The sequence below is a fragment of the Pristis pectinata genome, chromosome 20 (assembly GCF_009764475.1).
Source record: "Pristis pectinata isolate sPriPec2 chromosome 20, sPriPec2.1.pri, whole genome shotgun sequence".
NCBI classification, from domain to species: Eukaryota; Metazoa; Chordata; class Chondrichthyes; order Rhinopristiformes; family Pristidae; genus Pristis; species Pristis pectinata.
The window spans coordinates 29,546,879-29,574,408 of record NC_067424.1 but is presented as its reverse complement, the minus strand read 5'-3'; the positions used below and the strand labels follow the sequence as shown (position 1 = coordinate 29,574,408).

The following is a 27,530-nucleotide window of genomic DNA, read 5'->3' as shown; positions in this document are numbered from 1 at the left end:
GACACAAGCAGGATCAATGTTGTTTTATGAAGGGGAAATTGCATTTGACAAACTTGGTAGGAGTTTTTTTTTGATGAGGATGTAACAAACAGGATAGATAAAGGGGAACAAGAAGATCTAGTGTTTTTTTGGATTTCCATAAGTGCCAATTCAATAAAGTGCCACATGAAAGTTTACTACACAAGATCCAAAGGAGATAGTATGTAGTATATTGGCATAGACAGAGGAGCAGCTGCTACAGAAAACAGATGAATGGGCCATTTTTGGATTGGGAATTAGTAACCGGAAATGATGTCTTACGGATCAGTGCTGGGTATCTCTAATATTCACGATGAGATACAAGGACAGAAAGAGCCTGCAAAGTGACATAGGTAGGTTAAATGTCCGGGCAGGAGGTAGTCAGTTGCAATGAAATGCAGCAAAATGTGAAGTTATCCACTTTGGAAAAAAGAATGGAAAAAGTACAAAAGTAGGGACATTTTGATGCAATTTTACAGGGTACTGATGAAACTACACCTGCAGTAGTACGTACAATCTAAGTCTCTATTTAAGAAAGGGTGTGCTTGAGATTCACTCAGTTGATTCCCAGAATGAAGGGGCTGGTGTATGAGGAAAGATTGAATAGGTTGGGCCTATATTGGAGTGCAGAAGAATGAGAAGTGAGTTTATGAGTTTCATGGTTTCTGAATTCATGGTTTCTGAGTGGGAATACAGGGTCGATGCTGAAAGGATGTTTTCCCCCTAGTGGGGCTATCTAGAACAAGGGGACATAATTTCAGAATAAGGGGCAATCCATTTCAGACAGTGATGATTTTTCCTCTTAGAAGATTGTGAATCTTTGGAATTTTCTACCCCATAGCTGTGGAGGCAGAGTCATTTGAGTTATTCAAGCCATATATATCAATGTATACTTAAACTACAATGGAATGAAGAGGTCTGGGGAGAGTGGGAAAATGATGTTGAAGCCCAGATTGGATCAAACATGAATAGCAGAGAAAGTTAGAGAAGCTGACTGACCTACCCTTGCATTTGTCTCTTATAGGTTAAAGGAAAAGGCTTATTATTTTCCCAAAATAAAATTGTGTCTGTACCTGTGGAGGAGAAAACCACAAACATACAAGCTAGTTAGTTCAGCCAGTGTGAAGAATATGCTATTAATGGGGATATGCTAACAAAGCACTAAGAAATCACAATATTTTGGGCAAAGTCAACACTGATTTATTAAGTGAAAAATCTTGTTTGACAAGTTGAATTTGAAATTGTAAGCAGCTGAGTATTGTGGGAAATATCACAGCAAGGATTAACAGTTATCAAAGAGAAAACAGGAATTATCATGCCATTTTGGAACTGGCAGACTACAACTAGTGGCACAGTGCAATGAACCATGCTTGTACCTCAGTACTTTCTATATCAATAGATGAGCTGAGGGACTGAGTGCAAAATAATCAAGTTCATTGACAATTCAAAACAGATGAAGAAGTTGTGATGAGAATGCAACATGACTAAGGCAGGTGTGCAGGTCAAGAATATGGCAGAGGGAATGTGAAAAAGTGAGAGATTATTTCCTTAGGAAAATAGAAAAACTATTTTTAAGTCAACTGTCAAATGTTATTTATAGGGACATAAAATGCCTATTCACATATCACAAAGTTAACAAGAATAGCAAACAATTAAGAAAGGAGATATCTTAATCTTTATTATAATATGATTGGGGCATAAATTTTACAGTAATTATATAGGATCATGGAGACACCACACCTAGAATACTGTGCAGTTGTAGTCTGTTTACTTAAGGCAGTATATTCTTGACTTAGATGATGTGCAAAGGTTCACTGGACTGACTCTTCAGAGAGGAGAATTGTTCTATCAATTGAGAAGGCATTGAATAAGTCAATATTTGGACTTTAGATGAGAAACAACTTCAGTGGAACATATGCCTAGAAATTCATTACCCAGGCAGTAATACTAAACTAATAACACTGCCTTCCAAATTCATTCTACTGAAGTCAATGAATTTCTTGTCATCTTTTGCATCATTCATTTCAGTGCACTCCCCATCTTTGTTTATCCTTCTGTTCTCCACTCCTCTCTCATCCTACTTCGTCCTGTTTGTCTTCCAGTATTCCAACTTTTTTTTACTCTACCCTCTGTTCTTTCCTCATCTCCTACACCTGTTCCCTTTCCTCTCCTCACTGTTTAAATCTTACCTTTTTCCTTCTACTACTCTTCCCCCCTCCATTGTTTCTTTTCTTCTTAAGAGTTCACAATTTCTTAGGACCTCTATAATCTGATGTGGAACAAAACTGATACAACATACATCTTTTTTATTCCATGCTTTATGTTCTTGAAGTGTTTTCCCAGCTTACTATACAGAAATAAGACAAGGATGGTTGATGCTCTTTAACGCTAAGACATTTTGCCAAGTAGATGTAGCTCCATGTTAGGCCTGAGAGACACATTCAATCATGCTAGTGGATTAAATGCTCTGTGCTTCCAAAGGGTAGGTGAGGTTTGCCTTCTCCATTACTTGGTCCATTTTTGCAGTTCTCCTCTGAAACATCATTAACACCCTGATAATAGGTTACATCCAGAGTCTCAGAGCAGGGTTGATTCTATATTTGGAAAAAAGTAAATAACCAGTCATTAATTTTCTTCCAGATACAAAAAGTCTACAGCAAGGAATATTTTGTGATCTTACTTTTGGTTTATACACCAAACAGAAACTCGCATTGAATCCTGAGGCCAACAAATAATATGAATAGTCACAAGTAGTATCTTAGTGCCAAGGGAAATATCTGAACATCCAGGAAGGTGATTTTCTACACGTTTATTCCTATTTGGTTACTTAACATTAGAAGAGAAACAGGCAGTTATATCTAACCATTCAAAGTGAAATAAGGCTTGGGCAGTCTCAAAGTCTACAGCATGTTAGTTCTCCATCTTTGAAACTCAGTACAAGTTTAAATGACATAATTGTTACTTACAAGTGGCAGAGCATTTATATTGCAGGATTCCTAAACCATTTTATATTCTTACTTTAAAAGGGGTTAGTTTTGCAATACTGAAAAGGTACCTCCATTGAACTAAATTTTTGGCAATATTCATGGACTTTTATTCAGTGCCCTTGACTTATTTCCACCTAAACATTTATGCAACTCCTCTACAGTTCCAAAGCGCTACACATTATTATATTAACAGAAAAATTAATACCAAGCTGCTGATGAAATTGAGAGAGATGATTGAAGATTTCCATTTAAACAAGCGGCAAGAGATAGGGAAAACAATAGTGGGAAACTCCAATAGTTGTAGGTGTGAAGAGATCGAGAGGGGCAAGCTCATGAAGAGACTGGAAAACAGGAATGAGAACTTTAGACAAGGTATTGGAGGATTTGGAGCCAATACAGATCCACAAGCAAGAATGATAAATGAATGCCCTTGTTGCAGAATAGGATATACACAATTGAATTTTGGACGAATTCATAGTGTGCAACACTTAGCTTATGAAGTACAGGAATAGTGCCAACCAGAAGGACATTGGAATAATTGAGCCAGGAGGTGACAAAACCAAGGATCTAGTTATAAAATAATTTTGACTGCACATTAGCAAAGTTGAGGTTCCATAAATAATGGAGGCACAAGATATCAAAATCTGGAGCAACGAACAAGATTCTGTTGGAACTCAGCAGGTCAGGCAACATTGGTGAAGGGAAATGGACTGTCAATGTTTCAGGTCGACACACTTCATGTGAACTGAGAGATAGAGGGGAGATAGCTAGTATAAAAAGGTGAAGAGAAGGTGTGGAGCAAGAGCTAGCTAGCGATTGGTGGATACTGATGAGGAGTGATAGGCAGATGAGGGAGGGAAGAGTGGAAATAGCAAGAGAGGCGAGGAGGTGATAGGTGAAGGCAAAAGGTTGCAGATTATGGAATGAGGAGCATGGAATCTAATAAGGGAGGTGTGGGCATATGGGAACAGTGTGAGCAGGGGAACTAGTGGAAGGAGTGTGTGGGTGATGGGCAGACAGAGTGGATGGAGGGGGAAAAATAAGGTATTTTCATAATTATTGGATAAATATAATAACAGTATGACAGATTTCTGAGTACATGTTGAGACAACCTTGAGATAATCAACTATTATTAAAAGAGATCAAAAAAATTTATGGAAATGATTCAGTTCAACGGATGTTGTAAATGAGAATTAGGAAAAGGGACCCTTCATCTCTGAAACAGAAGTCAGATTCAGGGATGAAAAGAATCTCTCTCTCTCTACTATGAGGATTTTTTTTTCACAATAAATAAATAGCTCTCCTTGTGTTGTCTGACATTGAGTAATTTTGTGAATTTGTCAATGTGCACAATCATCAAATTCATGAAACAGTTAGGATTTCACCTATTAGATGACGTAGCAAAGTAAACCTTATTCTGCAAATCCTCAGTCCTAAAAATGAAATCATGCCGACTTTAGATCAAACTGGAAGCGTTTCCTCAAGCTAAATATTCCCCCCCATTCCCCTCCCCATTTTGATGTGAAGCAGAATGGGGACCTTTAGAAAATGTTGCAGGAATAAATAATTTGCCTCCTCATGCCTGATCTGCCATTTTACTAGATCATGGCTAATCTTTTACTTCAATGCCACCTTCTTACACATATCCTTGGATTCCCTTCATAACCAAAATCTACCAATTTGTCTTGAATATACTTATCTGAGCCTCCACAGACTTCTTGGGTAGTGGATTGCGAAGATTTGCCAGCCTCTGAACAAAGAAACTTCTCTTATCTCTATCCTCAATGGCCAATCCCTGATTCTAGTCACCTCAGCCAGGGGAAATATCAACTCTGAATCTACCGTGTTAAGCTCTGTACATTCTTCAAAAATTGAGAGTACAGGCCTAATGCTTAATCTCTCCTCATAAGACAAATCCTCTACCCCAGAAATCCAACATAAGAACAAATACTAACCAAAACACAATGATATCCGTAAGTTCATGGACCTGATTTTTTTTGCTCATCCTTCCATTTACAATCACTGATTAGATTCTCTACTGCCTACACCCAAATTATCAAGTTTAGTAAAATATGCTCTCAAGACCAAATGCAACTGGAAAATATCCAAGCATAGTAAGTCAGTAAGGTTTAAATGTGAATGATATGGCATTGACAGAAATTAGATGTTAAGAATCTTTGTTTTGTATTGTATTGTATTATCATATGGAACTTGGGAAGAGTTTGGTTTTCAAGAAACTGTCAAATTGAGAAATTGCTAAACACTTAAATTATAACTTATTTTTGAATAAAGCTTGTACCTATTTAACTATTCTTCAGTTGGAAACAGAAAGGCAGAGTAAATATTTGAGGTTATGTTCTTAAGAAGACATGATATTTTAGATCCCAAACTCCCAACGATGTGATTCACTTAACTCCACCAAATGAAAAATAAACATCCATAACCACCCATGGACCACTAAAATCTGCTTAACTGCATGCAGTGCTAGTTTAGCATTGCATCATATACTGTTAGCTTGACATTTTTAATTAGTGAGCTGTGCCATGCTTATCTGTCTCAATGGAGTTTTCTTTACCTCTAAAACAATGAATAAAATAGCACAATTTCTGCCAGCTTTTTTCTATTTGTTTATGTGGTGCCCAAAACTCCCAAAATGTACACAAACACCCAGTAAATACACATCAGATGTACTAACTTAGAACAAAATTTAGAGTGGTCTGGTTGCAGAGAATGGTGACGTAAACTTTAGATGCTGATTTCACAATAGTTCCACAACTGACGAAAACCGTCAAGCCCATCTGAGAAGATGATAGTCTTGTAAAGTACAACACCCATTATGAGCCTTTCATGTAAAAGAGTTTTGATTAGACCATGCTTGGAGAACGTACTTGGTTCTGTCCTTCATATTTTGAAAAGGACAGAGATAATAGCAATGGTCTAAAACAAAACTTACAAGGATACAACCAAATCAGAGGTTAATAAAAAAAATCAGGGAAGCCAGAGCTCTTTCTTCTAAAGGAGGTGACTTCACAGAGGTCTTTAAAATGTTGAAGGGGTTTGACAGCATACATGACGACATTTCTAAAGCATCAAACAGAAGTCTGGAAACTTCTTCACTCAAAATGTGGCTGTAACATGGAACTTGCGACCACACACAAAAGTGCAGGTGAATACCAGTGAGTTTAAGGAAGAGCAAAGTGTTGTTATTGAAAGGTCACCCACCTTAAAGGTTTTTCTACAGATCCTACCTAATCTGCGGAGCATCTCCAGCATTGTCTTTATTTCATATTTTTGGCATCTGTAGTATTTTGCTTTATAATTCTGCATCTAGTTAGAATCTGTCTTGCCTATGCCTATTGCAACTGCATGAAGAGTGATTAAAAAGTAGTACCTGTTGCCAGTCCCATAAACACTTACCACTGTGAAAACATTTGGCTCCTCACATTTGAGAGCGGGGTGCAAGAGAAAAGATGGAAAATATTTTGAGATTCATCTGTAACAGGAAGGGTAGGTTACTGGAAATACAACTGCACCAGGAATCTATAGTGTTATGGCAATCATAGAAGATGATGGTTGGTGCTCATATCACTGAGATGCTTAGACCCGAGCTGCTGCTCTTTTGGTGCATTTCATTACCTGCAAATTTTAGTCCTCACAATGTTATTCTTTTGAGGTTGATTTATGCTAAAATCACATGATATGGAATTGAAAGTTTACCACAGAAAATAAGGAAAATTGAGGACAACTATTACATGCATTTTACATAACATCCAAGCAAGCTTCTGCATTCTTGGAAAGCTCTACAGTTGCACACTGACAGATCAAATTTATTCAGTATACTTAAAACAACAACTTTTTTCCTCTTGCATTTAATGGGAGAACTGCCGATATGAATTTTGCGAAGAAAGAATCCTACAAGACTTCACTGTTAGATCAGAAAGCAACAAAACCCATCAATTGTTTTACTGTTAATAAGTTATATATTAATAAATTCCATGGCTACTGCCAGGTAGGGTTTACCTACTTTTTAGCCAAACTTCTGTTTTAGCTCTTTTTTAAATCTCATATTTAAATACAATGGTTCTTCATTGAATTTTTTAATTAAGTTATATACACTGTTAATTCAAAACCAAAATTTCCAAAGTATAGGAGTTAAAAAGCTGTGCATCCAAGTACAATGTGCCTATGAAGGAGAAAATTTGGGGGGGAAATTTACTTAACAAATAAAACTCAATGAAAATGTAAATAGTAGCAATCTATGAAAATACAAGATATAGGTCATGTTGTTCCATGACAAAATTATTTAAATTTAGATAAAAAGAAACAGATGTCATTAACTTGAAGTACTGTTCAATTGTCTTCTAACTTGGCAACAAAATGTTTTATTACTGTGTTAATAGCACCAAATGTATACAGGTTGTTTTCTTTATTGCAAATGCATTACGTTTAACTGGTGTTTAACTCCCTCATCTTCATGCAAGTTGACAGTGAATTGATACAAGGACACAAAAAAAAAGTGGACAAAACCATAACACTTAACTCTACAGCCTGGGTAATGAACTGGTTTAGTTTTTACAAATGTCCTTAAATTGATTATATCCATAACGTCTCCCAAGATGGCAACCACACCTCCACAATATTGTATTGAATGGCATCAAAAACACACAAGACTGATAAGAAAGAATTACTAGAAGTGGAGAGAGAGGAGAAATTAGTTCTGTTGTTCATAGGAATGAACAAATGTACACAGGTCAGAATTATGAATTTAATAATATTATGGGAGCTCATTTGTATCTACTGGTGTCTACAAGTCGGGCGCTCCTAACCCGGGGACAGCCTGTACATCGAGTTACTATGTAGACCGAGGTTGAGTGGGGCTATTATGTGGAAAAACTCAAAACAGTATAAGTACTGCATCTCCAGATACTCCAGAGTCCAGGATTTTGAAGCAATGGAGAGGGACCAGAATACATGCACAAATATACTTCCGAGAAAAAAAACACTAAAATCAAAACTCCTTTGATAGATGAGACTATGGAGAAATTTGACGGAAGTGTCTGAAGCTATAAAGGAATGGGAGAACATACCCAGATATGGTTAAATTCAAGAGCTCCTGAAAATGTGTTCAGGAATTGTGTAACACATCTGCACCTATTGCAAAGACATCATTTTACAAGTACACTGCTATTCACTGGCTTGTTGCCAGCAATGGGCCAAAACTGTGCGAGTACAGTCAAAAATAACCTTCACTACTTGAATGGGGTGTTTGAGATTCAAGGTATTTGTGTATGGTACTGCAGGCCTTGCTAAAAGTGGTGCGGAGGAGATGTCTTGTATCCATAGAACACAAGCTCAGAAGGCAGTAGCAGCAGAGAACAAGGAGACAACTTGGCCATAGTTTCAGCTAAGGACCTGCAAGGAGTTCATTAATCTCATCTATGTGTTTGAGGCCAGCACATGAATCTCAGTGTCGTTTATTTAACTAACTGCAAAACTAGCCTAAAAAGCTTACTTCACCACATGCCTGTCAACCAACAACCTGTGTCAATTAGAAAGTATGGTGGGCCGAAGGGCCTGTTTTGTGCTGTATGGTTCTAAGTACCTGTCAATCATATGCTTCGTTGCATCCATAGACTTACACCCACATCTGTGAACCATGCAACTACAAGATCCACATCATTCAAATATATTACATATTAATTAATATATTTCCCTCTCCTTTGCAGGACAAAGTGACGCGCAATTCAAAGGCGAGAGGTAACAGGCTTGCCAACATGTCCTAACCCCATGAAGGTGGTACTGGCCACTATTGCCAACCGGTACTGCATGCCATAATGGAGCAGAAACCACTGTATCCTCGTGCTTGATTCTCCTCGTCTGATCTAACCTCTCCTGCATGGAGGAACCTACAAGTTGGCACAGCAATTGGTGCAGAACCCAGGGGATCATCCTTTCCAATGTTAAAGTGGTAACCAACTCCATTCAGACATATGAACTCAACCATAATAAAGCAACTGACTGCCAATGTCAGGACTTCCACTGCAGCACAAGCAGCAGCCACTTAACATCTGAGTGCTAAAGTTGTTTGGTTTGCTGGAATGAAATCTCTACTTCCTGTCATAAATGTAAATCACACTGTGTAAAGGGGATTGTGAGGTATCACAACTTGTAGGTTCCTCCATGCAGGACAGGTTAGATCAGAGGAGGAGAATCAAGCACAAGGATACAGTGGCAACCTGCAATCAAACAGATTACTACCAGGAAAGTAGCTATGACTCTATAGAGCACAATCTTTTCTCAAGGCAATCTTCATATTCCCAACACTGTCACTCCATCAGTGCTCTTGTTGCTGCTTATCAGTGTGATTCCTTTTGGTTCTGGTGCACAACACACTTTCAAAGGGTAGAGATGCTACAGGTGGAGGCAAGAGGAAGGGAAGTTGCGTTTTTGATTAGGGAAAAAGAGAGTATTCTTGACGGGTCATCCAGTGAGGCTATATGGGTGTAACTTAGAAATAAAGGCATGATCACTTTGATGGGATTGTATTAAAGTATACCACCCCCCACAATAGTCAGCGAGAATTAGGAGGAACAAATATGTAGGGAGATTGCAGAAAGCTACAAGAATAATTGGGTTGTAATAGTTGGCGATTTCAACTTCCCTCGCATTGACTGGGACTGCCATAACGCAAAGAGCTTAAATGGGATGGAATTTGTTAAACATGTTCTGGAAAGTTTTCTCAAACAGTACATAGATGGCCCTTCTAAAGAGGGGCAATATTTGACCTCCTGTGGGAAATGAGGCTGGGCAAGTTACAGAAGCGTCAGTGGGGGAGCACTCTGGGACCAGTGACCATGATTGTATTAGTCTTAAAACAGTTATGGAAAAAAAGGTAGAACTGGCCCACAAATTAAAATCCTAAATTGGGGCAAGGCAAATTTTGAAGGCATTAGATGGGAATTTGCAAAGGTTGATTAGGGGAGACTGCTTGCAGGGAAAGGGACTTCTCTCTAGTCAGAGGCTGTTACAATGAGATAAGGAAAGATCAGGGAGAGCATATCCCTGTTAGAGTGAAGGGCAAAAGTGGCAGAATTAGGGAACACTGGTTCACAAGGGATGTTGAGGGACAGGTCAATAGAAGGGATGTGGTACATGTCAGGTATAGGCAGCTAGGATCAAGTGAATCCCATGAGAATTACAGATGTAGGAGTACACCTGAGAGAGAAATCAGGAGAGCAAAACAAGGACACGAGACTGCTTTGGCAGATAAGGTAATGGAAAATCCTAAGACATTCTACAAATAGAAAGAGCAAATGGGGTAAGTTGGGAAAGAATAGATCCCCCTAAGGATCAAAGTGGTCATCCATGTATGGTTCCACAGGAGATGTGCAAGCTGTTAAATGAGTAGGTCTCAACTCTACTTACCATGGAGAAGGTCATGGAAGCTAAGGAATTAAAGGAAATGAATAGTGATGTATTGGAACATATCCACATTACAACGGAGGTGGTGCTGGTGGTATCAAGACACATTAAAAGGTGGATAAGTCCCCAGGGTATGATCAAGCAATCTAGGATGTAAAAAACACAACAGTTACACAAGCTTTAATTAATGTTAAATGTTGTTAAGCAATTGCAGAAACAGCTCTGAAGCAAATGATTATTTTTTTTGTGCTCAGTCTGAAGTTAACCATCTTTCTATTCCAAACTTAATCAGCTTATACAGAACAAGAAGACTCTTCAGCTCGCAATGTCTGTGCTGAACACAATGCCAAATTAAACAAAACTTATCTGCCTGCACGTGATCTATATCCTTCCATTCCCTGTGTGTTCATATGCCTCTTAAATTCCACTATCGTGTTTGATTCCACCATCACCCCTGGCTGTGTGTTCAGGGCAGCTACTAAACTTTCCCTCTCTCACCTTAAAGCAATTCCCTCTAGTATTTGACATTTCTATCCTGGGAAAAAGACTATCTACTATATCTTTGCCTTTCGTTTTATAAACCTCTATGAGGCCTCTTACATTCCAGAGAAAACAATCCAAGTTCAACCTCTCCTAATTATTACTCTAATCCAGACAGCATCCTGGTGAACCTCTTCTGCACCCTCTCAAAAGCCTTCCTGTAAGGGGGCAACCAGAATTGCGCACAATAGTCCAAATATGGCCAAACCAAAGTTTTATACAGCTGCAACATGACCCTTGTACTCAATGCCCCAACCAACGAAGGCAAGCGCGCCATACGCCTTCTTTATAGCACTATTTGTGTTGTCACTTTCTGGAAGCTATGGACCTGGACCCCAAGATCCCTCTGTACGTTAATGTTCTTAAGAGTCCTGCCATTTACTTTGTACTGTCCCCTTACATTTGACCTCCCAAAGTACACATCTCCCTTTTCTCCACCCATGTCTTTAGCTGATCTATATCCTGCTGTATCCTCTGACAACCTTCTTCACTATCCACAACTCCAATTTTTGTCATCTGCAAAGTCACAGATCAGCCCATCTGCAATTTTATCATTTACTATCACAAACAGAGGTCCCAGCACTGATCCCTGCAGAACACCATTGGTCACAAACCTCAAGTCAGAATAACACCCCTCCACCACTAATCATTTTTTGAGTCAATCATCTTCGTCAACTCCTCAAAATACTCAATCAGGTTCGTAATGTATGACCTGTCCCAAGCAAAGTGATGCTTACTATCCCTAATAAGCCCAAGATAGATTATCCCTATTGCCCTTAAAAGAAAAATGGAACATCCTCTGGACACTTTGCTAGCAGCTAGAGAATACAAAGATCTTTGTCAAGGTCCCAGTAATCTCCTCTCTTGCCTCTTTCAATCTGGATAGATCCTGTCATGTCCTTGGGACTTATCCACCTTAAATGTTCTTCAGTATACCCAATACCACCACCTTCTTGATCTCAACATGCCCTAGATTATTAGCATACCCCACACTGATCTCACTACCCTCCACGTCCTTCTCCTTTCTATGAAATAAAGCTGACATTTCTGTTATAATTAAGATTCCATACTTGCACATTGCATACATCAATAAATGAAGTATTGGCTTGAGGAAAATGGATTAATCTCTTAGTCTGGATAGAATCAGAATAATAGCAGTTTATTCAGTTAGGCTAACTCCTTATGCAGCAATTCCAACACATACCATAAAATGAATTTTGTTCAATATGAAAATGTGTCCCATTGTTTCATAGCATAACCTTTGAGACGTGCAACTTCTGCTTTTCTCCAAGCTCTAACCTCCAGGTTCTAAAGACTGAAGTTTGGCAAGACAACAATATAACAGAACTAACTTTCTTAGCTTAACAGAGATGAGACACTTGGTTATGAACAAAACACCAAAAGGTATTAATGTCACTGCTATTAATTTTAACTACATTTATTGTCAATGCCAATAAATATAATCTCTCCCTTCCTATTGATAAAACCAGAAATAGTGCTGAAAAGTTTGACTTCTTACTGCCTTCCTAATATGATTGCTGTAACTAGCATGCTAAAGTATCACCCTAAATGAATTAGTTACTTTGAATTCCTCTGAAAACTATAGCAAACTATAATAAATAAGTAAACACTGCCAGCTCTCCATTCAATTTAAACAGGTCATCTTTTGGAATACATTTCATATCCCTTTAACAGGCTCTCTATAATCTTTCCATTAAGCTTTTTGTTGACGATAACTTCCATTTGAGTAGCATTCCAACGTTCACAGAGAATATGGGAAGTCGGAGGACAAGCAGGGATCCACTTCACAATGGGGTGAGGGGTAGGGTAAGACACAAGTGGTTGTAGAGGGGTTTGCCTAAGGAGGTGATAGGCGTTGTGTCATGGAAAAGATCCACTGGAGAGAACTTTCTCCCCAAGCTTCTCCACACGACACTCTACCTCTTATCTGGCTTAATGCCACCTTAGATTATATTTTTAAATATATTACATTTAAGATTACACTTAGATTACACTTATAATAGTTCTGACTTCTGTGAAATTACCTGGGACGGGTTCACAGATTAACAGTGATACTTTATTGACACTGATCAGTAAAATGCTGGAGGTAAAGTTTACTGTAAGATCAGTCTGACATGATTTGATGGAAGAAAAAGCTTAATTAGCCATATGGTCATTTTCATCCTGTGGCTCATATCCCATCAAGTCTGAACCAGTGTTCTGGAAACAGACTGGAATAAATAAGCGAGACACCTTGCATACTTTAACATTTGGATTACAGACCAATTCCAAACACCAACTGTCAATGGAAAGAAACCATTGCAAATGATTTGCCAGCTAAAGGCCCCACCAAGCTGAACAGCAATATCATGGCTTTGGAGGAGAATGGTGTAGTCAATTATGTCAAATGTAGCAACATTGTTGTATTCCTTGGTTCTACTACAATACAGGCCAGTGGGTGGTAATATCTGTTAAAAACATTAACAGAAAACCAAACCATTTAAATACAAGGAACCATGAGCAGATTCAAATTATAACAATAAATGTCAGATATATAGTTATAATTAAAATAGTAAACAATTCAGAAAACACAACAAAAAGAAAAATTGAACAAACCCAAAGTTGATGCGACTTGCAGAATTTGATACCATTACATAAAATTTGGTGTTAAGCAGTATACTCAAAAGAAGTTGGTACAAAATGTCTGCCATCGATCTGAAATGTTAACTGTGTTTCTCTCTCCACAGATCCTACCTGGTCTTGAGCGTCTCCAGTATTTTCTGCTTATATTTCAGATTTCCAACATCTGTAGTTTTTTTTGTTTTACAGAAAACAAATTTAGTGGATTGCATTATTAAGTTTTCACATACAATGAAAGAAAGAAGTAGCTGGGAGAACAAACAACAAGGTTGGCAGCACAAATCCAAACATATTGAAATATTGTTGATTCATGAATTAAAGTATGTAGAGGAACTGAGAGCCTATCCCACACCCCTGCAACACTGAGAGGGGTTAAAAATGAGAGAATACTTAATTTGTTTGAATAGGGTAACAAAGCTCTAATTCCAATGAGGTTTGAGATATGTCAACATAAAATAAAAAAGATAAAATTCAAATCCAGGCAACTACAGCCATAAAAATAAGCATTATAAAAGTTTGCTCTCAGTAACTTACCATAGTTTGTACAATGGACCTTCATAAAAGGATTCCTTAAAATTGAAATTGCAGGAGAACATCTATTATCCAGCAGAATCTAGAGATTTCTTCTGTTCCATTTTCTGGGCACTTTTCAAAACTGTCCAACCCTTCCCAATAGAAAATTAAGATTGTCTAATAACCAGATGTTTCTACATGTTGGTCTTCTCCTTGAGAGGAAAACAAAACAAAAACAAATGCAATGCAAGGAACATTCAACTGAATCAAGCTTTAATTGCAAAGGTATTTTATGTCATGCAGAAGGAACTGCTATCAGGAGAAATGTAATGAGTCCACAAAATGTTAAATCACACCAAGACCAAAAAGTAATAGAAATATTGGGATAATTGAAGTTCTGTGCAAGTACAATTAGGACTTATTTTTTAAAACCTCAAGTCCACACTGCAAGATAAAGTTAAATGGACATAATGCCAATAATCCAGCTTTTCCAGTCCCAGCAACAAGCACCCTACCCCGAAACCAGATTGCTCTGAACCTTCAACCCAACGTCAAGAAAAAAAGTTAACCAGGATAACAATTGAGCACATAAAAAAACATTATGAGCATACAGTCAAATACAAAAGGCAAATCCACCTGTTCTACTGAAATATTTAGTCTAAAAATGGTATCCAATATGGGCCAAAGGGAGGAAAGTGGTTGCCTGTCCATGACAGAAGGGCAATTTCTGTTTCATATAGGATACAAGAACTATAAAAGGGATGAAAATCCAAACAATTTGGAAAAGACTGCTAACCACTTTGTGAATATTCTATTTCTTACCTGAGCAGTTAATTGTATCATGGCTGTCAGGTCTCCCTTTGTATCGAAAAAGAAATTCACTACTGCAGGAACTAGCGAGATGAACTAAGCTTAACTGTAGCTCCTCAAATTAGTCACACAAGTGGTGAAACATTAAAAATGTCAACAAAAATGAGCACCTATTCACCCTGCAAAATTGTACAGAATGGATTTAAAGTTTTGCAGAAACATTCAAAAAGTTGGAAGAACTCAGCGGGTCAGGCAGCATCCACGGAGGAAAATGGACAGTCGACGTTTTGGGTCGAGGCCCTTCATCAGGAATGGAAACAATGAGGGGAGATCGCCAGTATAAAAAGGTTGGGTGAGGGGATGGAGCAAGAGCTGGTGGATGATAGGTGGATCCAGGTGAGCGGGGGATGATAGACAGCTGAGGAAGAGGGAGTGGAAGTGATGCAAGAAGCTGGGGGGTGATAGGCAGAACTTACAAAACGGCTGAAGAAGATGGAATCCAATAGAAGAGAAGAGTGGCCGTAAGTGAGGAGGGGAACCGAAGGGTGGAACGTATGGGTGATGGGCAGATCGAGAGGGTGGAGGAGGGAAAAGAGAAAGGGTGATGGGGCCGGTGGGATAAGGAAAAAGAGAAGGGGGAGGGGAAAAAAAAAGTCAGAGGGGAATGGTTACCAGAAGTCAGAGAAATCGATGTTCATTAAGTTCTGCAGAGACTGGATTTAATTTTTTTTTAATATTTCAGTGAGTATCCTCAGAATATACATTAATTTTAGTCGTATTTTTGTGCAGCAGTCATAAATTGCAAGACAATTAAAAGGAAACAAAGATAAATTTTATAAAGCATATTAGTTAAATCACAGCTGGAGTACTGTGCAGTTTTGGGCTCTCAGCTGGGAAAAAATGCAGCCATAAATAGCATTGTTACTTATTAGGACATGGGAGACCATGCAGCCTGTGGATTCGTGCCAGCTCTAAACAGAATAGCCCCCATCACTCTCATCTCCCCTCATTTCTTTCACATGCCCATCAACTCTGCCATTGATTCTTTCGCTACTTACCAAGCCAAGGGATAAATTATAACGGCTAATTAACCTACCAGCAGGCCTTTGGGAGAGGAAACTGTATGGTCAGGGGAAGAACGTGAAAGCTCCACACAGACAGCAATTGAGGTCAGGATCATAACCAGGTCCCTGGAGCCACGAGACTACTGTTGTATCATCAGGCAAAAAGCTACTCAAATGTTGCCAAGGATGAGTGACTTGAGATAATAAGATTATTTAAATAGAGAGAAATTTCAACAGGCATGGGGAAAAAAAAAATCAGTGAAAGGGAAGGCAATGTCCATTAAAAAGTTAAAACCCATCCCGAAAGATTAATCCAAGCATTTTAGGAAAAATGTATTTGAACAGCAAGTTATTAGTGTAGAAGGCTTGGCATATTCAATGGTTGAGACAAACACCACTGCATTTTCTCCCCCCAGAAGATCGAATGGTTCCTTTGTGTGTTTGAAACTTCTTTCATTTTACAATCTTAAAGTTACTGTGCATCAAAATGTGCAGATGCAAGATGGAAAATATAAAAAAAATAAAATAAAAACATCTTAAGAATAAACTTTTTTCTACAATTCCATTTCCTTGCTAGTCGATGCACGTGGTCATGAATTTATATGTATAGTTTTCATGTTTGGTTCACTGAACTATAAGTAACAAGACTGCCAAGTATATACTTCAATATTTTGCCTCTTCTGAAATGTTCTACAGAGGAAAATATCTCATAGCCATTTGGTTGAGAATTGCTCAAGTAATACCATTCTTTTGTATACAGCAATGCATATGCAAGTCCTATTAATAATTGGAAGGGAATACATAAAGCTGGAACATCTAGATTCACAAAGAGCTCATGATCAATCATAGATAATGATTTAATACAAAAAATTAACTTCTGCATTAAAAAGGTTTCTGTACAATTGTACATTGCAATTGAATGACAATGGCCCAACCTTGAACTTTGCACACACAACTTGTTCAGGCCATAAAACATTCAATTACTTTTTATAAAAATCAGCATCTAGACATTACAATACTAGGAAAACAATTAAAACATCTTGCATCTGTAAACAACCTCGAGTAATATGTAAAATTATTCACACCAATTATAAATTGACATATCTTTAATTTCAACCATTCCCAAGTGTTTGTTTGAATCAGTTCAGTGCAGCAGTTAGCCATGTACATACATACTTCCACTGTCAAACATTTTTTTAAAAAAAGTCCAGCAATACATACAAAGAGTTACACATGTTGCTTTTGATAACAACCAAGAATTAATATCAAGCAGCTAAAGGATGCATAGATATTAAAACTAGGCATCAACAGAAAGCACATAACCATGTATTCAAATATAAACTCCATACCATTTTTGACATTTACTAGAGATATTGTGCTGTTTTTACAAGCCTGATGTTCATCTTCAGGTATGCAGCATCTTGTTCAACTATAGATCAAGGGATAGGAAGACTGAATTTGCAATGTATTATTCATTTCCTACATTGTCTTATAACAATATTGAGGTCTGCTTAAGTCCTTCAAAATTGGCTGGCTGAATTGTAAGAGTTCAATGTAAATGGTGCAATGGTCAATACTGAAAAGTATTCATTAATCTCTGACTGTTGCCATTTTCTACTAAAACTCTCACATGGAAATGTTAAATGCTGAGCCAATTTGCAAACTTTCCTAAAATAAGAGGACTGCATGAAAGCTAAGCAAAATATGAAGAGAAGCAAAAGCTACTGCATTTAATAAACTAGTAAAAATATTACAGTGTTACTTATCACCACTTACAAATCCATGTCAGAACCATCATTTTAATACAATCTCTTCAAATATGCAAAAGCAGAGACCTCCATCTGTTATCACTTTCAACTAACATCTAGCACTTAAAATCTCTTTTTTCCCCCCCTTAAGTACCCATCTAATCACCACCAATTCAACAATCGAGTATTTTGGACAGTTTCATGGCTTTACTCCTAAAAGGGATAGAGTCCAAATTAGCGCACGCCTTAAAGATGTACTTGGCAACAACATCTTCATTAAAATCTGCCCTCAAATGGCCCAAGAAACATTGACCACATAGAAAGCAATTTGATGAACCCTTCCAGTATCAATTAGAAGAAAATAGCACTACTGATCCCTTTAACTTATGTTCCCTAATACAGTGCTCATAGTGATAACTTTATGAAGTAGGAGCCAAGACCCAATCACATGCATCAACACTGGCAAAAATCCAAATAAAAATAACCCCAGGAGCAGTAATTAGTCTACTGCAAAAAATATATCACTTTTACTTTATATTTAGATTCCAACCTCTTTTCACTGAGTTCAGTGCTGTTGTCTTAGACACATCACTCCTGTTCTTACTGTAGCAGCTGCAACTCCCATCTTCATTACTCCATGCTAACTAACTCAGATATACAGGCATTTAAGTGTTTAGCAATATTGTACAAAAACTTACTTGGCTCCAGAAGGTAATGCATATGGCAAGTATGGAAGAACTATTTACTGTATTTTCAACTTTAGTAACAATATTGTTGAACATCTTTCAAATTTTAGAAGGCAAATGGAGGACTTTTCGAATCGCACGAGTACTATGTTCATGTAAAACACTCAAGATTTCGTCACTCCCTCATAATTTTCACACAAATTTTCAGCTCATGAACATTCTCCTTTAACCACAGCAAGGCTGGATAGGTGGCTTACTTTTCCATCTCAGCAATTTTGCTGTCAACTGCAGCATACGAATATCTAGTTTTCTTACTCTGTGGAGTAGCCCTTAGATTCACTTTACATCTTTAATATTCTGAAAAGGAACAGATTATGCAAAATGGTAAAATCCAGGCACAAAAATGGCCTGCCGCTCTTCGGGCAGGAAACACCAATCAAAATGCTCACTTAAACTCTTATGAACTGGCATCTGCAGTAGGTGCAAAATCTATATAATTAATACCACTATTGTCTAAGCACCGTTTGCAGGTGAATGTCATTGTACAGCCAATTCAATGACAAAAACTTGCTCCTAAAGAGTACGCTATTAGGGCTCCAGTTTAAAGGTAATATTAGAAAGTCAGTATTGCTTGTATAAGGAACAAAACATTTGCTGTGAATAGTTAAAAAATGCCAACTTTACAAGAAAATATATTTGAGAACATATTTTTCAAATTAAAGAACGTAAAATGGTAATGGATATTTAACAAAGTCAAACAGGATGTAGGAACTATCAGTTGCTCCAGCACAACGAACGAGTAGCAGACATGTGATTTTGGATTTTTGAGAACCCGAAGTCATCCTATTTAACGTATCATCCACGCATAGCAAAACTCATCAGTGCACATTAATATATATGAAATCAACTGATGCCTGGAATAAAACATTCCCAACAAGTTGGAAGTTTGTCTTTTGCTAGCATCAACTGTCATGGAGAATGTGACTTCTCAAATTAGACACAAGTTTGATTAGAGACTTTTCAGTGTTAATTTAATAAACGTCATTTGTACAGTATGGAAAAGTCTCCAATTGATTGTGCTGTCATAAACTGCTCCCATTCTACAGTGAGTTACACTCACCTTTTCACACAATCCTACTCCACTCATGCCCTCTCCATTTGATACTCCGCAGGTTACAGAACAAACTCACTCGCACAGGAAAAATTCCAACAGTTAAGATGCTTTGAACAAACGAATACAAAATAATTTTTTTTATCTTTTGCTTAAACTACAGTCGCTCAGTAGGCAAAATAATTTGAACATGGCTTTGTGTTTAACTACATAATTATTCTGACAATGTCATCTAAAAAATCCATTGTGTTTTCTTAAACAATTACAGCACTCTTTAATTTAGCATTCACACATGCATACATTGTTTTGAAACAAACAGCCATCATTTTTCAGTGTTGTGTCAAAGGAGGGAAATGGGGCCATAGCAAAATTGCAGAGTGACACCAAGACCCCAGAGGCTGCTGGATAATGGCAATACCCGTTTTAAGACTGACCAAAAGGATAAGGGCCATGGAAACCCTGAAAAGAAGAAAAAAAAGAGTGAAAATGTTTTTCTTAGCAACAGGAACAGAATTGCATGGGGAGTAGTGTGTTAGTATTAATATCCAGTTTAAAGTAGGGCTGTAACGAAGCCTCAAGTATTGGCATGATCTCAGGTTGCTTTGAAAGCAAAATATTAATCAGCCACTTTTTTCCCCAACTTCCACTTTACTGATTCCATCTATGCCCCTTTTCATATTCCAACATAAAAAAAAATGAAGAAACTTTGAAAACTTGACAATGATCCAGCTGAAATAATACTGAACCGTGATTTAAGAGACTCAATTTCTCGTCCCTGATTCAAGTGAGCTCAGTTATTTTTGAGAAATTTTGACAAGTTTAGTCACATGCTTGAAAGGTACTGAGAATTGCTCCATTGACTGTTGAATCGCAACTCAGTAAAAGAAATTAAAATCAATGAATTATTCAAAATCGTTCAAAATAATAATTATTCATGCAAAGGAAATGCTCAGAAGTGTCATAAAAGGGCTTCGTTACTGCTCTAGCCTTGGACAGTTACCAAATATCCACGCAACTTCCCAAATTATTCATCTAGAGTCTAACAAATAAGGTACAGATAAAATAACAAAAGTCTATCAATTTTTTTTTCCCAATCATCACAACAGGAAGTTAGAAAAGCCTCCTCAGCTGAAATGCAAACATATATTAAAATGGTTGTAGCTGAGTGTCACACTGGGAGCTCCAAAGCAATGCAAACCAGAATCCTTTTGCAACAGGATGAAGTTCTACTCTCAACGGTTCTATTCTCCATGACAGATGGAGGCTAAAATACTTCCTCAAAGAGAGGCCAATAAAATTCAGTCAGGTGCTTTGTGCCACTCTAGCACGTAACCTAGTAAACAATTATAAATCAAGACTAACAAAAGGCCAGAAAATTTCCAGTCTATCCTCCACATACCACAGAAGCACCTCAAAAGAGACAGAGGAGGCTGGGCAAGGCGGAGGTGAGAAGGGGGTCAGTGGTGGTGGTGATGAAACAGGGCACACGGAATTGATGATCTGGTGTATATTCTGTTTTAGAACACACAAGCATCTGTCCTGAACCAGCAAAAAAAAAATCAATTCTATACTAGCACAATGACTTGGATTAGTCTGGTCCAAAGTCACTGTCATATACATATGTCTCTCTCAATGTGTTCTTTACAGCCTTATCTGCTCAATGACCAAAGAGTTAACACATCAGCTAGCACTGAAAAGGAGATTTCTATGCTAGAAGGTACTTTAAAACCATAAAGAAAATATGGCTGGCAGAGATACAAGGCAGCAATATACGAATTACTCAAAATGGCTGAAGCTTCACTCACTTATGATATTAGAAACCCTCCATTTGATTTCTGCCTTGTATCTCGTTGCCAGTCATCCATCACCCCACAGAACTGAGGCCATTCCAACTTCCTATTTGGATGTGGTGGCATACGTGTAATCAACATTTCTCTGTGACATTCTGTGAAGTCAAGCACACAAAATTGTGGTTCAACGTTACAAATAAAAATTCAAATAAAAAGTCACCTCAAAATGCACAGAAATGAGTGCTGGACTAGCTATTTCACAATCCCAACCACCAGATTTCAAAGATTTTCTTTTATACACTTGACCCTCAAATTCCTACACTATTTAGTTGGATTGACAACTCCCACAGTGCACTTATCCATCCAAATTAATCTTGTTCCCAACATGTATAATATTCATCCAAACAGAATTGTCATATTTTTGAAGATCAGCAATGTATAAGATTTTTTTAAAATTAGACAGCATAGGTATTTTATACCAAGTTTTAAATAATGGGGTGGAGAAAGACTAAAAAGTTAATCCTTGCAAATGTATGTGCAAAACATTCGGTATAGTATTTACTGCCTGAAAGTTTCCTCAAAATTGGGCTCGCATCTAACCCAAAGTTCTCCTTGGAGGCTTAAGTTTCCTCAAGAATACAGCTGCCTCCTATCACATTATTTTGAATTTAAAACAGAAGGAAAAGCAGCAGTATTAAGCTGCCATCACGTACAGGATATGGCAAGCACAGTATTAGGATAGCATACAAACAAAATAGTAGTGATACTACATCTTACAATCATGTGGGGGGTAAAGAGGGATAATGAATAATAGTCAAAAATTTGTATTTTTCTTACACTGTCTACAATTTGCCACACTTATTAGAATAATTCAAAATATCAAGTGTCATGCTTCTGCTAATGCATGCAGACTTTTAAAAAGATAGCCAAGTGTGCAACTAATAGCCAAGTAACTAAGTGGATTTCAAACAATTTCAGCTTTATCACATCAATCCTGAAAATGTTGCATTTCCAATGGTTCCCAGCATACATGGAAATGAAATCCTCACTACTTCTCACTCAATGTACTGATTCTTAACCAAAATCATCATTTAGATACTGCCAAACAACTCAACCACCTTAAAGTGTACATCATTGATCCACATCAACTTTCTATGGAGCAACAAGTTTGGTATTATCTAGACAAAAAAAAATGTACATAGTTTCTCATATTAGTGGTACAGATTATTCATTTAGCAGAGATTATAAGTTCAGTGCAAAAGTAATATGTTTGTTCTTTTTACTCAAAAGTCCTTTCAATTTAATTGATTGAGGTAGTGGCTAACTCAGACAGAAAATCAGAATTTTGATTCCTGATGCACACAGAGAATGCCAATCTTAGTCTGGATGCCAGCAGGATGCAGTAGTAGGACTTTTTTGGAAAGGAACTCCTATCCTCATATCCACTAAGACCTCATGAATATTGAACAATTTGGTTGAACTCCAATGTCAATAGCTTGCCAACAATAATGCACTTACCCAGAGGAATGATCACATGGGTGAAGTACAAAAAACACAACTGGTATCTGCAGAATTGCAGCACAGGAGCAGTAAAACTCAAGAAAAATTTTGGCAAAAAGCTGAGAAAATATTTGAAAGCAGTAAAGCTCAAAAACATTTGCACTTTCAAACTAGTTCAGATTATTCAGAATGGCAGAAGAGGGAAAGGGGGCATGTGCAGAAAATTTAAAAAGACAAAAAGGAATGAATCTAAATATAGTAAACAACAAAATCAGATTTATCACTTAAGTGAAATTTGTTTTGCGGCAGCAGTACAGTGCAAAGATATAAAAATTACTACAGCTTCTATAGATCAAGTTTGCAGTTAGCCTTGGAGTTATGTTTATGAATTGCTAATCCCAGCTATAGCCTTACAGGACACTAAAATATATTGTCAGAAGCAACTCCAGTTTTTGAAAATCTTGACAAGTGTGGTGGAAGATAGAATTTCTCAATGCTGTTCAGAGTAAAATTATAAAAATAGATGGATAGCAATAATTTTTTCTACATAAAAGAACATACACTTTATTGCATTACTGGTGAGTTTACATGATTTAATAAACATTACCTGAAGCTCCTGCGCAGCCAGTTTAAAAGCACAATAAAACTCGAGGAAACATCAGTCGATGTAATTATATTTTTTGGAAATTACTATGAAAAAGCAGAAAGCACCAGGCTTATTCTGCATTAAAGTATGCCATTCATTAAAGGTTATAATTGACCAGTTCAGTAAAAAAGTAAAGGAATATATTTAATAAAAGTTAACTTCCTTTAAAAATTGATCTTATTTTTTCCAACTTTATGTATAGGGCTCTAATATCTATAGAGTACATGTAATCATAAAATATTGATGATGCACTGTGCTGCTGTGTCAATTGTTTCATAAAAATTGCAATGCTGTCTGATTACATTGCACTGAGTGTTATGCAGTTACTAAAATTGTGCCGTGTATGAAGTAAACTCAAACAAAATTAAGATATTATTTCAAGCTGGAATATTCCTAACATGGTAATTGTTACTAATTATCAATAAACATTTCTCACTAAAAACTATTAGAAGTGTGGAATCTAATTTCTTTACAGGCTATTTTCAAAATGTCAAAGTTAAAAATCAAGAACAGTCAAGCTTTCTTCGCTCAATCCCAACTTGTTTTCCCTCACTACTTTCTTTACATTATTGATTTGAAACCAAATTCACCTACTGTAATTCTTTGTATTATTTCAGCTGATTTCTCAATCCTTTGATATGAGAAGAAACATAACTGCCCATTCATTCAGATCCCAGAGGTTTTACTTCCTTCACTGCACCATCATCAGCTCACACTCGCAGATGTTGATTGAGTTTAATCAATAATGTACTTTACCTTAAAACACAAGAGAGAATTCCTGCACTATACTGAACACCAAAGTCAACTGCTCTATTCTCCCGCTGTTGTCAACTTTGAGGTCTTTGATTATCACTAATTTAACAGTGTTGTTACAAGATATCTGAATGAAGAACCTATGCAAGACTATCCCAAATAATCTTTTTGTTTTACTTGTGCAGGTACGTGTCAGTTGATGCTTAAGGCTCATTTCTGCCAAATATCCCCAATTACAGATTCAAGCTTCAAATTTTATAATTCTGGGAGAAAGATGCAAAAGACAAAAAGGTTTTGCTTTCTTATTCTGATTATTTAAAAAAAAACTTGAATTAACAGCTTGCTTCTTGATCTCACCCCAACACAATTATTTTAACTAGCAATAATTTACAATGGGATATGGGATACAGATGTCCTCTTGTACCTTAATCAGCAGCTTTATTCACATGCAACCTTACTAATCTGAAAGACGATTCATAGAACGACCCCAGCTCTTGTTCACCTCCTTGCAACACGGTGACTAGATCATGCTTAGAAACAGGAAATCCAAGAATTTTTGTTTTCTTCATTACACCAAGAAAAAAGCTACTGGTAGTGTCTCCTCAAACTAATATTGACACAGCTGAAATCAAGCTTGGACCAGATATTTGAGAGCCTCCAAATGTTTGAAATTTTTTTTTGCTTCAAGGCATTAAGAATTACAAGAGGGAAAAATACCTCTCAAGTATTCCACATGAATTTTCCCAATATTTACTATGTTCAATGGTGAACAGGCTAAATATCAGCAGTTATAATTTGTGAAGGTAGCATTTCAGGGTGTTATAGGTTCGCCACACTTTTGCACTTCAAAAAAAAGTTCCAGAACATTTTTGTGCAGCCAACAACTGGAATTGCAGCTGATAGATCACAGGCAAAGTTAAATTCTCTTGCGCCAATTCTGATCTACCTTAAGTAAAGGAAAAGGCTTGACCATGGGTGGGTTGCTTGACAGTGAATCAGAGAAAGAGGATTCAGCACAATGGAAGTGGGTAGCACAAGAAAGAAAATAGACAAGATACAAAACCGGAAAAAGACAAATAATTAAAATATTGAAGCTTAAATTATAAAACAGAGTTCAGATTTTTTTTATTTTATTCAAAGAACACTATTAACATACATGTGTTCTTCAGCCTCTGGTAAGCGTTCAAACACTCTCTGTAGCAATGAATGGTTCACCTCTGACTATCAAGAAAGCTGTACCCAAAGGATCCTTTCAAATTTCAGGTCACAAAAACATTAAACATGTTGTTCAGGGGAATGTGTGGGGGAGCATGGAGTGGTGGAGGGAAGAATTGAGAAAGCTTATTGATACAATGCATGCTTATAGTCCAAGAAAAGAGATGATATTTTTACTCTCAGAAGTGGAGAGAACACTCTGAATAGTTTAAATCCAGTTGCAATGAGTTTACAATACAAGATGAGAAAAGCTATCAAATTTGAATGCAACCCCACTAATCCAGCAATTGCTTCTGCAGTTAAGTTTACTTTCACCATGAGTTAAAAGATAGCCAGGCTTCTGTCATACCCTGCCTACAGAATGACTTAAGACAGGGATCTACAGTGGTTCTTCATGATACAAAATGGAAAGGCTCGCTCTTCACACCATTTCTCAACTTCTTAAGTCACTCACACATGCATATAAAAATAGAAATGGGGCAAACAAAATAAATCAATCATTCTGTATTTACCTGACTGTAAGTCACCACTGATAAGTTGCTAGAGTGACTGTTAGGGGAGATATTTACAGAGTTCTGCGACAGTCCATTTTGATCTTGTTCATTTTGGTCTTCAGTTGGGCCCCATGCATTTTTACTAATGACATTTGTACTTTGGCCCCCGGGGTCCTTCACACTGTTGTCTTCAGATTGCCGGTTTTTCTGCGGTGAAGCGAAAGGGTTAAAATTGCCTTCAATCTTGCGACAGGGTTGTGAAGAAAATTCTGTTTCAAATGAAGAAAGCTGCTGTGTAACTCCTAAAAGGCCTCCGATTTCAACACTCAGAATCACCCAAATCACATCTGAGAGTGACACAAAACATGGAATTATGATTAGGTTGGCAATTGTTATTTTTGCAGCTGAAGCTGTCTTTGTACACGAGTCTAACTTTACAAAATTCAGAACATGTTTAAAATAAAATTCCAGTTCACATAAACATTTTTTAAACAATACTAGACAAAGCATTTAGGACACACGAGCAAATTCTAATCAGAAGCTGCAAAAAAAAATGGAATATTAGATCACCCTCTATTCACAGAATATCAAAATAATACAATTAAATGCTCATAATCTCAGGTTCATTTGGCCATTTATGATAACCCCAGACTTCTCGGAAGCCTCAAAATTTAGGGACCAGATGCAGTGAGGGAGAAAAGTGAACCATCATTTGTAGGTAGCCATTTCATTATATCTCATTACCTCCAAAGTAAAGCCCTGTAGCTGTACACATGCGCCACTGCCCCTGGTACATTGCTGGCGTAGTTGGACTTCGCATCTGAACACTGACATCGGTAACTTCCTGAGGCTCCAGTGACCGGACCATCACCATGTTAACATGCCCAAATTGGTCCCCTCCTACATATTTCAGGGACACACCAGGAGGCCATTGTTCTGTGCCTAGGGAAAATAAAAGGAGGTGGAGAAAAAAAGATTTGCTGTTATACTAAAAATATTTCAAACTACAGAAGGAATGCAATACACTGAAATAAATGCAGCATTAAAAAAAATAACTTAGTGTACCAGCCAAGACTAAGATACAACAAAGGAAAGCAAGAGTACCAAAAATGAATTAAAATTGGCACAAAATAAATAGGTGTACCCATAAAGGTTATTCATTGATTACAACTTCAACAGGATCTGCACATTCACTTTTAAGTGCAGTTTTTTTTACTTCCAAACTTTAAGAGAAATGGAAAGCATTATTTACAGATGCCACTTAATGCAAGCTGTCAGTTATAAACTGCTCTCAAATCAAGAAACAAATTTAATCACCTCATGATATTCATCCATAACAAATACTCATTACCAACACTACTTCACCCTGATTCAGAAGGAACCCCCTTTACAGCCTTACCTGATTTGATGCAAGGCTGAGAACTTAAACGTTACTAATTTTGTATCCAATGACTTTCACAGGTAGCACTACTGTTTTCATGACCAGTGACCATGCCCCTTTCAGTTAACAAAAACATGCTTTCCCAGACACCCCAAATTCAGGACAAAAACTGCACAGGACTGCTGTATTTCGACAGTTCAAAAGGAACAGAG

General features: G+C 37.3%; 1 protein-coding gene across 3 annotated transcripts in view; it reads right to left on the bottom strand.

The window, feature by feature from the left end:
- Positions 1–1,199: 1,199 nt before the first annotated feature.
- Positions 1,200–27,530, bottom strand: part of ilrun (inflammation and lipid regulator with UBA-like and NBR1-like domains) — a 55,888-nt gene continuing 29,557 nt past the window's right edge. The window contains exons 3-6 of one of the 3 annotated variants that reach the window (XR_007957894.1): positions 26,682–26,879; positions 25,956–26,284; positions 21,345–21,484; positions 19,443–19,998 (exon numbers count right to left, since the gene is read on the bottom strand). Coding sequence is in view for 2 of the 3 variants with exons in the window: in XM_052034852.1 (XP_051890812.1) it covers positions 2,469–2,612; positions 25,956–26,284; positions 26,682–26,879 (671 nt within the window). In the remaining variant the exon portion in view is untranslated. Of the gene's footprint in view, positions 2,613–19,442; positions 19,999–21,344; positions 21,485–25,955; positions 26,285–26,681; positions 26,880–27,530 lie in introns of those variants that run through there. The other 2 variants (XM_052034852.1, XM_052034853.1) reach the window with 2 other exon arrangements.